At 46.7% G+C, this 15,336-nt stretch overlaps 1 protein-coding gene across 2 annotated transcripts in view; it reads left to right on the forward strand.

The window, feature by feature from the left end:
* Positions 1–15,336, forward strand: part of LOC126530456 (luciferin 4-monooxygenase-like) — a 90,180-nt gene that overhangs the window by 31,241 nt on the left and 43,603 nt on the right. For both annotated transcript variants that reach the window (XM_072287996.1, XM_072287995.1), the window contains 2 exons: positions 512–714; positions 4,037–4,205. In XM_072287996.1, the coding sequence (XP_072144097.1) occupies positions 512–714; positions 4,037–4,205 (372 nt within the window). The remainder of the gene's footprint in view (positions 1–511; positions 715–4,036; positions 4,206–15,336) is intronic.

Genomic DNA, 15,336 nt, shown 5'->3' on the forward strand with positions numbered 1-15,336 from the left:
TGCCCGGAGCACCTTTAGCTTTGACGAAATTAAAAGCCGTGATCAGTTCTTGCATAAAAAAAGGCGATTCGGTAACCTTGTCCGACGTGGGAACCATGCGTTTCTTTAGGATCAGCTGGTTAGCATGAGGTGGTAAGAGTTGTTGAAAGAAGAAAGTGTGCGGCGCCTTCACTTCAAAGTCACAGTCTGAACACCCAGTGGCTAGCATTACATTCTATGGCGGTGTTGCGCTGCTTTCACCTTCCTGACATGCCCTTCAAAGTGAACCGCACCCTCTGTGTCGTCAAACAAGGCACAGTGGTCGCACCATCGTTCTCGGTCAAGTTATCAAACATCACAAATACACATGCACGACATTTTTCTCAGCCAATAACCCGGTTGGACCTATCCCATGATAGCACTCTTTTGAGGTTTTACTATTCGAGATTTCCCACGTAGCCTGAAAGAAAAGTTCGAATACACAGGTGAATAATTTCCTATGGCACTGAAGTATTTTGTCCTTCAAAACCAGGGATTCTTCGCCAATGGGGCGGCGAAAGGCTTCGTATCGACATTGACGTTTCTGGACATGGATGAGACGGAGTTCCAGAAAACAACGTTGGACGATCCACGTGAATGCGTCCTCTGCATCCTGTACACGTCAGGCACCACTGGTCTGCCCAAGGGTGTCGAGCTGACGCACTACGGTTTACTGGCAAACCTTGGAATGTCAAGGTATTCATCTTTAATCTGCGCAACTATGATTCGCAGTCTCGTGCACTTTATCTTTCATTGAAATAATATTTCTCAGAAAAGTTACGCTTCGTCACAGATAAAACCAATTTTACTGCATTGCATGTTCAGACGTTGCCGTCCTTTTAAAAAGTGCAGCTTATTGGATTTGAAGCTGGTTAGGGATGATGAAAAGTGCCCAATCCGTTTCCTTCACAGTGCCATCGAATGAATTCATACATTCCCCTCACTTTTATGATTTTTGTTAACATTGCAATATTCTCTATTCGTTAAGCAAGAAAACTACGCGAGAACATAGCACCACTTACTCTCTTAGCATGCGACAACATACGTTTCGTGTGAGGTTGTGACGCCTGTACAGGTCTAGAAACATCAAGTTTTGTTCTTTTTGTTGCATTGATTAGTTATCTGTTGTATCTTCTTGAACAAAAGTGTTTATTATTGCGTTTTTGATTTTGATATTAAATGTTGAGGGAAACCATACAACTCTTGCGGCTGATTCTATGGTGATGTCCCGTGCCGGCCTTATGTTTAATCGCACTTCAAGTGCACCACGTGTCAAATAATATATTGCGCTGTTTAGGTATCTGGAAGCGCTGCATCGAACACATTTAATACGAAAGCATTATACGGCCCCTTACGCGAAAATCCGTCGGCGCGACCGAATGAGGGCACCAAAAGTGGCCGACGGCCCAAAGAGTAAAAACACGTCCAAATATCCTCGGATTGACGTCAAAATTTTCAGGGAGTTCCCTAAACAAAATAATTTAACGACTTTGAAAAGAAAATGTCGTAAATTTCGGGCTGGGTGGGAATTGATCGCGGGCTTCCGGGGTGCGAGACGCTTCCCCCACGCCACGGTGGCTCCACGGTTCTGGCTGGCTAGAGGTGTGGTCTAGTGCGTGAGTCATTCGGCACGGTTTGGCGCAGCCAGTGCAGGGGAGGTGGTGTCATGTCATGAGTCTATAACGTGGGTGCGTTCACAGAACTCCTAGGTATAAAAAGGATACGATGCTTTACCATACCCACGCCTGGGTAGTCTTACGCGTCCCTGCCGAATTTCTTAATAATTAATTGTACCGAAATCGAGTGTTTGGGCTAAATTACGTGAGTTAACACTCCACCATAAGTCTGTATAACATGTTATGTAGGTGTTCGCCCTCATAAAACGCGTTGGTATGGTTCAATCTTGCTTCTTCAGAAGATATTTTATCACTTGCACATGAATTTCCACGGGCGCCTTTACCGCAATACCGAGGAATTTTAACGCGAAGCAACAAATCGGATGATGTGTAAAAAATCGCCGGTTGGAGATAATGTTTTCCGCACCTTGGGCCCGAATATTCAGAGAAGCGGACACAATTTGCTCGTGAAACCCAAACATCAAGTAATTACAACAAATTCAGTACTTACCTTCCTCATTAATTACTTTCGGCACATATTGCCATATATGATTTCTAGAAGGTGAGTTTGCAAGGAATATTCATTATTGAAACGATATAACGAAACGCTATAAACTAAAGATATGTTACCGTAGCAACTCACGCAACTTTCTATTCTTTTGCAAGGCGTATTGACTTGCAATGAATTTCCAGAATGAAACCACTTGGGAGACATACGCAATGCAAGTCGCCGTGAAAATGCACAAGAGTAACAGGAACGCCCCTGTATTTCGTCCCTCACTTTAAGAAATAATATCTCGAAACTGGGTTCATCCGGGAACTTCATTTCAAATGCCAAGGTACTGCAAGCTTACCAGCTACAATTCGTACATTCCAATAATTGCCGTAAGGTAAATAATTAGGAAGGTGACTAGCAAGTTTTTGTTAATACGGTGTATATTTGATTAGGTATTTCCCATTAGTAATATCCGCCTCTTAGGAATGATTCAGCTCGAGGACGAGAAGTACGTTATGTGCCACAAACAAATTTAAAAACTACCGTAAAAATTTTAAAACATGATCACCGCGTGTAAGAAACTCTTAGCGAAGTCATAAAAGGTCAGTTTTATTTCTCCTGTTTGCCCTAAAGGTTAATTTTCCGCTTACACATCCGGCAAAATAATGCTATAATTTTGAACTAGACCTAATTATGCCAGAGATGTCCAAAATTCTTGGGGATATATGCCGCCCCACCGTTATTTGCTTACTTTTCAAATAAATCTCGAATTCTCTTTTGCCAGGGGGGTCAAGTGACAAGCGAAATTAGGTGTTTGAAGGGATGAGCTAGCTTATCAGTTTGAAAATAAACTCCACGCAACCAACCTCTATTACCTATGCAGTATAGGTTCAGTAGGTAGGCCGCGTGACCATTCCGTATTCAGCGGGCCTCGGCGAACTCTGCACCCGAATGCCACACCACCCGTAACAAAATTCTATGCTGCGAACCCTTTACGCGCTAGAGGTTGGCCCTTGCGCCATAAAACGCCACACATCATCACGCGCTAGAGGCGCTGCCGTCGTGCAAGTGGCAGGCACCTGGCGCGGAGGCGCGTTGGTGCAATCATTGGTGCAAATATTGTGAACACGGAGCCGCTGACTCCTATGTGCAGTTACTCCTCCTTTCGCACTGCGAACGTGCTTCGACCAAGGAAGGTGAGCGTCATGCGCTAGAACACCCAGGTCTAAGCCGCGCTACTCTAATCGAACGAAAGAAGAGGAGCGAGGACGTTTAGCTACGCAAACGCGCCCATATAGAGCCGCTGCATAACGCTTCGCACCACGATAATTCTCTTCAAGGGAGTTTTGGCGGCAACTTTTGTTATAATATATTCGGCATCAGTACACGTGTGTGTAAGCTTGCTGCCGGAAGTGAAATCTATCGCGCGAGGTACGCATATTCTGATCGTTCGAGTGCGTGTACGTAGAAGTTTTGTGAATAGGGAGTCGTATAGATTGCCAAACATTCTTGTTTTCCCTACCCGCATGCTTCCTAATATGTGCTCTGCGCACCTATCTCCACTACAAGAGAAACACTTGGGCGAGTTGGTGGTGCTCCATGTTTCGAAAATTAACAGCGCAAACAGACGAGGACGAAGCAAAAGAATAACACAACACTGGCGCTCACTCGCAACTGAAGATTTATTTTTCGTCTGTTTTGCGCTGTTAATTTCCGAAACATGAAGCACCTATCTCCATTTCTTGTGTGCTGTAGTCTATGAATCTACGCGCTGTCTTAATATACCGAATTGAGGTACTTAGTCCCTTTACATTTCACTGCTGCATATTTTTAAAGTCGGAGCGGAAATGTCTTGACCACTCGCATTTCGAGTTAACAGAAAGTTCGCATACTCGCTGCATTTCAGGTGGACTTTCCCTCACGACGACTCGGACGTGCTACTTTCGCCAACACCCATCACACATGGCTCCGGCTTGTTGTTGATAACATTTAGCGTCCTGTTGGGCACGACGACTGTAGTGATGCCTCCGAACGCCAGCTTCGAAAGCGTAATTAGTTCGGCCAGCAAGCACAAGGTGAGCGATTCGGACGTTTCCGTTGTGCGTACAAAGTTTGCCTTTCAGAAAAACAAATACGAGCTATGCGGGTTCAAATGCCCATCAGCACTGCAGAAATTCCCAGGGGTTGTTTGCACTGAAAACTTTGGGGACGCTTAAGGTTCTCGTTTAAGAGTAGAACGCGAAAGCATTGAAAAATACCCGAATGCTTCACGCTTCCCGGCAACTGCAGCTTATGTAAACGTAATGTCCGCCGGGAAATGCTGGCGGCGAACGCTATGCACGTAGGCGAGCATTCGCGTTCTTTTTTTTTGATGGTGTGCAAAGAACTGGAGGGGCCGCGCCGCTCCTGCTAAGACAGACCACAAACGGCAGCTTGAAAACACTGTCGCGTTAAAAGGCGTTTGCGTTTCAGTTTCCGTGTAGCAGAATTATGTATTCTCGTATATTCAAATTACACTATGACGCGATCAAGTCTGTAGGTTATGTGTAAGTCGTACTTGGCGATTTTTCGGCGTATTTTACCTTGAGAAATTCAATTAGTTTAGTAGTTTCCTTGTTCCACATAGAGGGCCCATGTCGTTGGCTATGCGTGACGAATTGCCGAAGCGGCGTGCAACGCAGGACACACGACGTCGTCGCCGGGTTTTTTTTTTTTTTTTCGAGACGGGGTCCTTAGCGCTATCGGGTGACTGCTAATCGCAAGAGAAAGTGCCATTGTGTGCTCCGCAGCGCTTCTTTGGGAAGTTCAACGCAGCCACTCATTATTCCTATAATAATGCATGCCCATAAGGTTTGGCAGAATGAAAGCACGAGCAAAATGTAACACACCCGCCGTGGTTGCTCAGTGGCTATGGTGTTGGGCTGCTGAGCACGAGGTCGCGGCATCGAATCCCGGCCACGGCGGCCGCATTTCGATGGAGGCGAAAACACCCGTGTACTTAGATTTAGGTGCACGTTAAAAAACTCCAGGTGGTCGAAATGTCCGGAGTCCTCCACTACGGCGTGCCTCATAATCAGAAAGTTGTTTTGACACGTAAAACCCCATAATTTATATAAAATGTAACACGGATAAAGCAATTCTTAGCGCATAAATTTTGTTAGTAGACTGTGTAAAGTTAGCAAGTGATTAGATGTTGGATGTCAAAGATGAACGGAATAAGGAATACGATAAGTAAGCTCGCGTGTACTTCTTGTGTGCTGATATCCGGGCAATACTATTTGTAAAAAGAGTGTGTGCTATATTGCTGCGGTGTCATTTCTATAGACACTCCTGTGGAATTTTTGCCGTCGTAATCACTGTCAGCGTTGGTGGGGTGGTCCAAAAATGTTCGTCGATATTCTAGATATATGCTATTTTATTGAAACACCAAAGTTACTCTGACCAGGTTTAAGGACTTGACAGATTTGTTTGTCAGAATTTCGATAACAGCAGAGCTCAAAGAGCCGCTATAAAGAGTTTTATTCGCATTGTATATCTCTTAATATAAAGCAATAAAAATATTAAAAATGACATTTCGACTCACGATCTACAACTGATAAAAATTCACTGGTACTGGCGGCAGTGCTCCTTACGAATCTAATATTTCACCGGACGCTCACTAATGCCGATGGATTCCCGTCGGTCTTATCTCACCCAGCGTCGAGGATGGATGGATGGATGCTGGGTGGATTCCGCCACCAAGCTATTGGTTTTATTTTACCTAATATCCGTCCTACGTTTTGAAAAGAAAGAAGGTAGGTGGGCAGGCCTCGAGGTGCGACCCCTGCAGCGCCACTGGCGGCCCTCACGAAGCTAACCTTCTCCGACGGATGGCTTATGGACATCTGAGAAGGGCGCGTCTCCCAGGGCACGCTTCCTTCTAGCCAGCAGAAGTTTGTCGCGTGCTGTTTTCAAGCCATGCCGCACCCGCGTAGAGTTACAACACCGTGCGAAGCAATCCTAAACATCGCTACCGCTGTAAATATTTCGCCCTTCCGGTTAAACTTTCAGTTTTCTTTACGCAATTCAATATACCACACATATACAGCACCACGGATACCCTAGATCTATAATAGACACAAAACTAATCTAAGAGATGCTGTTGGCGCTGAAAGTGCAACCCTGTTCTTCTAAAATGCCGCAGAGCAATACCCGAACACTTTCAATGGAAACCTCCGTAAGCGTACTACTTTTCGTCCTCCAGCATATGCGCTCTTACACTTAATTTCAAATATCCACACTGCTACTTGAGTAAAAACACATATTCACTTGAATTCGTGAGAATGTGCGTGCAATCTAAATGAGTGCTTTGGCGTAATTGTCTCCTCGCTCTACGGAAAATAATTGCGTTCGTTCCGAGCAGTGCTAAAGTCGGAGGCAGACTATATCGAATTCGGTGCAACAGCCCGTACTACCCCTCCACACTAATGAAACAGGAAAGCGATCACAACTATGCTACAAGTGCACGTTTTTTTACCATAATATTACACAGTACTAGTCCGCAATTTTCGTTTCTCTAGACTGCGGCAGCTGACCATACGAGAACTGCGTGTTTTCTCCATGTTTATTGCGACCATTTGGTAAAAAAACGCAGCGTTACTGAGACAAGGACCAGACAAAACACAAAGCTACATCACAATCGCTGACTATCAAATGGTTTTACTTGCACGAATAATGATACTTTATGGAGTTTTATGTGGCAAAACCAAGATGTTACCTATTAGGAGTGACGACGTAGTGGGGGATTCCGCATTAATTTTGACCACCTGCGGTTCTTTACCGCGCACCTTGTGCACGCTACACGGGCTTTTTTGCATTTCGCCGTCATCTAAATGCAGCCGCCATCTGTTTTATTGAGTAACGCTGAGACTGGTTGTCTTGATGTTTTTATTTATGTTTGAAATGTTTAACTTCCATGTAAAGGTTGTCGCGTTTCTGTTGGTAATCTTTTCATCTTAGACGCTTGCTCAAGTAACATATATGTCAAAATGGAAAGTTTTCTTTTGTGACGTTCCGTGGTCTTCAGTCTTTTGTTTTACTGCACAGTGACTCAGCTAAGCAGTATATTAGGGCGAAAGCCTTAAGTGGCTTACTAACTACGATCAACAGCAATGGCTCATACTCACATAAGATGAAGACGAGCAAATACTATCCACGGCGAAGCGACATAGACGGCGATGTAGCAGGCCCGCCCGGGGCGTAGCGTATTGCGCGGTAGGCCTCGAAAGTAGGCCCCGTCCGAGGATACTCGCCGAGCGAGGAAAGAGGTGCGACGTGCGAGCTGGCGAGAGCAAGGCGATAGATCGCGAGTGCTGCTATATTTACTTGTAGACGAGATGCACCGTAAAGTCTAAAAAAAACAGGTGGCGACAGTCGACTGAGTTGCCTTACCTCCGAGCCGCACACAAGCACCGGCAACCTGGTGTCTCTGTGGGATCATCGGGATTCATCCACGTCTCGGAAAGAGATATGACTTGCTTGCATGGGTAGGCTTTCGCCTTCTCGTCTTACAGGAGGGCAACATGCTACCGACACTTTTTTCACAAAGATGATAGTTAACAATGAAAAATTCGATGAACGTGTTTTGTTTCCTTGTTGGTGGTGATTTAGCATTGTCTGTGCAAGAATGATATCTGGATATATTCTGAACATGAGTTACCATCTTTGTCCGTTAACTGGTGGTGTGAAATGGCAAACCTCTGCGCATAATGAAGACAAGTCCTAGTGCAAAAAAAAAAAAAAAAACATTGAGTGCTTGTCATGTTGTTTGGCGTTTCTTGGTGTTCTTGTTTTGGTCACGCTGCGTTTTAATCCAAGTACGAACGAATTCGGTCAGGTTAGTATTACTGCAGAACTTTTGGTATTCATGCTGCTACCGGCTTCGTCTTGGTGGTGTTCCAGCATGACTGCGTGACCCAGTTAAACCAGAGTCTATCCCAACGCATCGCTCTGAGTGCCACTGTTCAGAGATCTCTGAGCTAATAAAGAGCTTGCATGATGTTGTTTCAGGTGTTATCATACCAATAAATGCAGACCGTGCCCTCTCACCACAGGCTGTTGCTGTGATAGTGTCGTTTTGGAGTATAGCACGTACCCTTCCGGACCCTGGCATTCAACGACTCAGTTAAGGCAGTCGTGCTTCTTTCAGACATTATCACGGACACATTTTCATGTATTTTCATTTTCGTGTATTTCTCACGTTCATCGTACATCTCCGTGCCATATCTTATTACATAATATTACGATATCATCGAGCGATGCTCAAGGGACGAGCCGCCGCGATAACGACGACGAAGTGGGTCTGTGCCCTTGGCACGAGCGAGTGTCGGCCTGGCGGTCTGGCTCAAGTGCAAATAGCCTGTATATAGCCTCTTTCATCTGTGTATTTCCACACGTAACAATATTATTACGTTGCAGTGAAGGTCAACAAAATAGCGACAACTGTCATTCACGTAACTATTTAGTGGCCGAACTTGTGCACAGCAATACAAGCAATACAAGTAACAGTGAAGTACAACGATAGTGGCGAGCAAAGTCGGCGATCCTCAAAATTCTGATCAGCGGGTCAAGCGCGTCGGCTTCTATACAGGCAGCGCTCGTTGAAGGTTTCAGGGTGATCGCTGATGCGTGCGCGCTTTCAAGTGATTACAAAAATCGCGTCACGCTACGAAAGATTCAGTGACAACAGATGACGGATAGAACGATCGATAACATTCGAGAAATTTCTGATACATGCAGGCGCGTTTTTTGCCAAACGATAACGTTTAACATATCTTAGCGTGTAAAAAGTTGTCACCAATGAAAAACAGAGAGGTATGCGTGTCAATATACATATACGCACTTTACTGCGACCCTTTCAGGCCCTTTATAGCCACGCCGTATCTACTTAATGTTATTCATTCCTCCATCGCCAACAGATCAAGAATGGCCTGGTGCTCTTTGGCCATACTTCGCCTTTGCGCCACAATACGCAAAATCTTTCATCATCGTAATCATCGTCATATGTGCGTAAAAAAATCTTGTTGCTCCAAATCAGCATGGTTTTCTTTCAAGCCGCTCAACAGCCACCAACCTTGTCAGCTTTGTCGTGCAGGTTTTTACGCCCGTTACGCAAAGGGTGCAAGTTGATGCTGCGTATTGCGACCTCAGCAAAGCCTTTCACTCAGTCAATCATGCCCCACTTGCAGAGCAGCAAGCGCACTACGGAGCTGTTAGTGGAGCTCTACTGCGATGCTCTCAATTCCATAGGTCGTGCTTCGCGAGCGTGAACGGTCGATCTTCTTTTGTCTATACGATATTTGGTGGTGTGCACCAAGGTTCCCTGTTAGTTGGGCTTCACTTCTTAATTTTAAAGCGAAAGCTTTACTACGCCAGCCAGCGAGCCATTTCGGCTTGTCGCGCCGTGTGCCGTATGCAGGCAGCCGTATGCCATAAGCCGTGGCCGATGAACGACCTTGAGCCGCCGTTGCTAAGCAACGAAGCAGCCGCGCTCCAACAGATGGCGCCGCCGTCGACCCTGCTGCCGTCGCCACTCGCTTAACCATATATGCTCCGCCGGGGTATAGGGAGAGGAGTCGTCGCCTCGCGTGGGGTACATATATATATACGCGCTTTGCCGGAGTGTATTTAGTCGTTATGGAGAGCGCGAAAGAGACGCAACAATGACAGAACGAAGCGAGGAAGGGACAACGCGCTCAAGAGACACCAGAAGAACGCGCCGCACGATTCGAGAAGCGTCGTAACGAAGATGCGGCTTGAAGTCGTGCCACGTCCCGGAGTGATCTTTAACTGCGGAAGAGACCGTTTTAACGCGACAGCGTTAAGGAGCTCGTGTCACAGAAAAGCCGGTATCGTCGGTGTCGGCGTCGTTGGCCGTGAGCGATAAATCCCGGGAGGCACTTAATGAATAAAAAGCAACTAGCAAGATGGGCTGGGTGGGAATCGAACCAGGGCCTCCGGAGTGTGTGACGGAGACGCTACCACTCAGCCACGAGTTTTTTTTTTTTTTATTGCCTGTTTTGTACTTCTATATCAAAAACAAATGACATTTGAGAAAACAAGACAAATTTGCAAGTTTTCAGCACCAAGTGTCAGCCTTATAGGGCTGACTATTTTAGAATTCTTTGAGCGCAGTCAAGGGTTCCACCCTTGACAGCCACGCAGGTACACAATCTTGTGCTTTCTGAATTTCCACAAATCTCGACATGCATTCTCGGAAAAGCATTCGTGCAGGCCGAGCATCCGGATCGCAGTGATACCCCGCCATACGGGCGCGCCATAGACAGTGAAGGCCAACTAGCATAATAAGGTCGAATGGCAGTCCATCATCGTTTTCTATAGATAAATATCTAATACCATGTGGATCTAAAGGAAAGTCCTTTTTGATAGTCCTCTGAAGTACATCCCAAAAGAAGACACCCGCCCAACAATCTAGAAATACATGATCTATAGTTTCTGGTTTCTTACAGATCAAGCAATGCGAGCCCCAGGGTAAGAAAAACCCACGATCTTCTAAAAAGGTTTTGACATTCAACGTACCCGTGTGAAGCTTAAAAAAGAAAGACTTGGTCTCTGGAGTTACTTGCATTCTTTTCACCCGCTTAAGCACGTTTTGCCCTTGACCTCCACTGTATATGGCCCTGTACATTGGCACAGAGAGAACTACATCGCGTACATCTTTGTACAATGTTTTACGTTTCACTGAAAAAAGGTACTCATTTGAAAATCTAACGTACAAAAACCGTACACTTAAAATAACTTCTTTAAGAAATCCACAAACAGGACCGCTCATATCGTCTGTGCAGACTACATAGCCAGGTAACGCGCTCCTTAGCCTCACTTGGCACACCGTGCGCAAGAAAGGATCGCTTAAGTCGCGGAAAAATAAAAACCGGTTTACGACCTGTCGTATAAAAAGGTGCGTCATTCCCAAACCTCCGTCTTTAACTCGCCTGAACAAATTCGTTCGACTGCATCGTTCCCAATTCGAAGCCCACACAAATACTGCGAATACTCGGTGCAACTTCTGTATATGTACCCTTGAACAATGCAATACCTGCATGACATACCATAATTTTGCGACAAAAAATAGATTGCAGACTGTAGCTCTTGCAAACATTGACAGATGTCCACCTTTCCACTTGTTCGCTTTTATCTGTGTTTCTCTTGTTTGATCTTGCCAATACTCATCGTTATTTTTGTAATATTCTAGCGGGACGCCTAGATATTTAACGGGTGTCGTCAGCCACTTGACATTGGCGAAAGTGACCGGGGTGGAAGGCCATTCTCCGTGCCAGAAGCCAAGACACTTTCCCCAGTTTACCATGCTTCCAGTTACCTTGCCAAAACCCTTCACTATAGCGATAGCTGCAGCTACACTCTCTTTATCTGTACAACAGACTGCGACGTCATCCGCATACGCCAGAATTTTAACTTCCGATGCATTTAATCTGAAGCCGTGAATGTTGCAGCTTTCAATGATCGCTAGGCACATTGTTTCTATGTATATACTGAACAGAAGGGGACTCAGTGGGCAGCCCTGGCGTACAGAACGCTTTAAGTTAATGGGGGCCCCCACTGACTTGTTAACAATGAATCGCGTAGTGCAGTTCCGGTACGCCAAAGCTACCGCATCTGTAATGATGGATCCGACATTAATGTGGTCTAGGATGTCAAGCAAAATACCATGAGGTACACAATCAAACGCTTTCTCGAGATCGAGCTGTAGAATTGCTACCCCTGCTTGCATAATGTCGCAGCACTCCATCACGCACCGCATCTTATGTATATTAGTCACAATCGAACGCCCCATAATTCCACATGTTTGGTGAGGACCAACCAATTCCTTAATTACTTTCTGTAGCCGCCTTCCTAGCACTTTCATCAAGATTTTATAATCACAATTAGTTAATGATATAGGCCTGTATGAGGAAACCAATTTTAACTTCTCTGTCTCTTCTGTCTTTGGTATTAATACAGTATGTGCTTCCCCAAAAGACCGGGGCAGGACATCTAGTTCGTAAGCCTCATTAAAAAGAACTGTAAGCAGATGAGACAATTCCTTTTTAAACGTCTTGTAAAACGAAGCGCTCAGACCGTCAGGCCCTGGGGACTTGCCGAGTTTCAGGTTACCTATAGCCTTTTCTACTTCCGTTTGTGATATGGGTGATTCCAACTCTGTTCTGGTGTCATCTTGCAGTCGTGGCATTCTCTCAAGAAATTCTTCTTTAAACCTCTCTGCATTCACAGGTCTAGAAGCAAAAAGCGCTTCGTAATGTCGAGCAAAAGCACGTCCTATGCTGTCATTGTCTGTCATTACTATCCCGTTATCTTCAATGACATCTATATGGTTCCGCCGGGCACGACTTTTTTCGAGTCCAAGTGCGCGTTTTGTTGGACATTCATCTATAGCCATCGCGTCTACCCTTGCTCTCACTTGCGCTCCGCGATAACGGTTCTCATCATAAAGCTCCAGTTTCTGTTTGATACCACGCAGATCTTCGGCATACACACCTGGCGTTTCGCATTCAAGCGCTGTTAGCTTTTCAAAAATCATCTTAAGCTCTTTCTCTTTCTTTTTGGCTTCAAACAATAAAATGCTGGATCTTTCTATCGCTTTAATTTTTATCTGTTGTTTAAAAATTTCCCACTGCTCTCCTATTCTCTCCCCCCTATCTTCATGGATATTCTTAACTGCACGAATCACAGCTGCATTGAAAGATTCATCCCTTAATAAATTGGAATTCAATTTCCATTGCTCCCATGAAAAACTCTTGCTCTCTTTCCTTGATCCTATTTGACATTTTACAAGGCAGTGATCAGTAAAAGAAATTGGCGAAACACCATAACTGCGGCACTTTGGGATCGCATCCACTGACAGGTACAGTCGGTCCAAGCGGGCATGGCTGTTGCCCTGAAAATGAGTGTACTTCACAGCTCGGGAGCCCTCCAGGCACTCTGCAATATCCTCTAGCTCATGATCTGCAATCATTTGTGACAACACATCACTGCTTTTGTCTCTAACCATTCTTCCAGTTGACCTATCACTTGAGTTCAAAACGCAATTAAAATCCCCAACCAAGACAAGCTGCTTATCAATGCACAAATACTGTCTTAGGTTAGAAAAGAAATTAACGCGTTCCTGCGCCACACTTGGAGCATAAACACACATAACACGCCATGCAATATCACTATATGTGAAATCGAACAACACAAATCTACCGGAAGAACACGAAGAAACGTTTTGCACTGACAGTCCTGGATTCCTTCGAACAAGGAGGACGCACCCACCGGACCTGCCGATAGCGTGGCTCACGACGGCGTGGTACCGTGCAGCAAAGCCTCGCAGCATGTTCGCCGTCTCCTCTTCTCCTTCCACTTTCGTCTCCTGCACAGCCAAAACGTCCAGATCTTCTTCCATTAACAACCGGTACAGTTGACTTTGTTTTTTCCTAAAGGCGAGACCTCGAACGTTTAAAGTGGCGAGTGTAAGTGACGTTTGAGAAGCCATCGTTGATTTCTGGAAACGGTAGGCCCGGAGTGTGGCGTTTACATTGCGCGTCTAGCTCAATGCTAGACGCCTCCGGGACCGCCCGGTGAGACGGTCTCACCACTTTGCGAAAGTGGCTTGTCAACTTTCCTATCCGCCGTGCTCCCAGGCCTTGCCCTGAGGTTCGTGCGTCTACCCGTTGGCGCCTTCGCAGGCGGTCCCTCGATGCTTCGCGCGCCGACCTTGTCTCCTTGGCTTGTGGCGTCTTCCAGGGGTCTTTTAACTGCCGAGCTGACGCCAGTACTCCCCGCGACGCCGCTGGCGTGCGGCGACTCGCCGAAAGCGTCCATGTCTGCACTTGAACTACGAGGGACGCTTTTCACGTCCCCCCTTTTAGACACTTCGTGTGTGGGAATTTCGGCCACTTGAGTACTTACTTCTTTTGCAGAGTTGTCTGTTCCCTCAGCCGTTCTTGCCGCAGAGTCCGGCGGGCTGTGTGCTGCCTCTGATCGATCTTCACTTCCTGGAGTTGAGGGGTCGCAATGTGGCCTAGTTGTGCTCACATCCCCGCTACCTTTCGCTGCGTCCTCCGCCTCGGTCACGTCCATAATGTGCACCGTTGAATCCTCATCACCGGCTGTTGCGGTCACTGCGGCGTAGGAACGAACGCACTCGGCGTCGACGTGACCGAAACGCCGGCAGTGTGAGCAACGTGGCACCTTGCACTCGCGACGCACATGTCCCGAACCATGGCAGCGCAAACACTGCATAGGCCGACCTGGTGCAACCAACAGCGCTAGTTCACCGGCAACACGAATATGGTGGGGCAGGTCGTCAACCTTGAGACCACTCTTGAGCTTCAGGAGCACAGTCCGAGTAGTCGAACCTTTCTCGTTCACTCCTTCCACACGCCAGCGCACCCGAGTAACCTCGGTCACTTTGCCAAACGCCGCCAACGCAGTACGCACGTCGTCGTCCGCCACGCCGTGCAGCAACCAATGAAGCCGAAGCCTCACCTGCTGCTCCTGCGGGTCGATGACGAGACAGCGTCACCCTTTGACCTGAAGTTCTTTCAATCCAGCCAACTGCTTCGTCGCCTCTGGGCTGTTTAATGTCACGGCCCACACATGGTTGATCTGGTAGGCACCCAAAGCCACAACGTCAGGGAGCAGCCGTTCCTTGTGCAAAGCGTCCCGGAAATCTTCGACCCTGAATGGCCGCGCTCGTACATCTCCGTGCAAGAACAATGTGTTCAAAACGACGCGTCCTGTTGGCAAATGCGGCAAAATAATCTCAAAATCCTTGTCGTCGTCTGCTACCATCCTGTTACCGCGTCCCGGGTGGGCCGCTGAGACCGCTCGTGAAGAGCCCGACATTCCGCGTCCGCTCACCTCGGTGGCTGAAGAGGAAGTCGACTCAGTCACGAGTTCGATGCTTCGAAGCGGTACAAAAGCGCCTCTAGTGAATGCGGTGTTGCCTTAGAAACGAGCCGTAGAAAGTTATACTGCGGTGTATATCGGTAATTATGAACATGTAACTTACAGAAGTCGCAGTTACACGGGTAGCGAAGTGCGTTTCCGCTACATTTCTTCTGCGCTTGCCGCACACGCAGAGCCATCTTGCGGCAGACACAGAAGACCCCCTCCTCTCAAAGTACGGCGCTGCCCCGACAGGTGGCG

Source organism: Dermacentor andersoni, chromosome 4 (assembly GCF_023375885.2).
Source record: "Dermacentor andersoni chromosome 4, qqDerAnde1_hic_scaffold, whole genome shotgun sequence".
Classification (NCBI taxonomy): Eukaryota; Metazoa; Arthropoda; class Arachnida; order Ixodida; family Ixodidae; genus Dermacentor; species Dermacentor andersoni.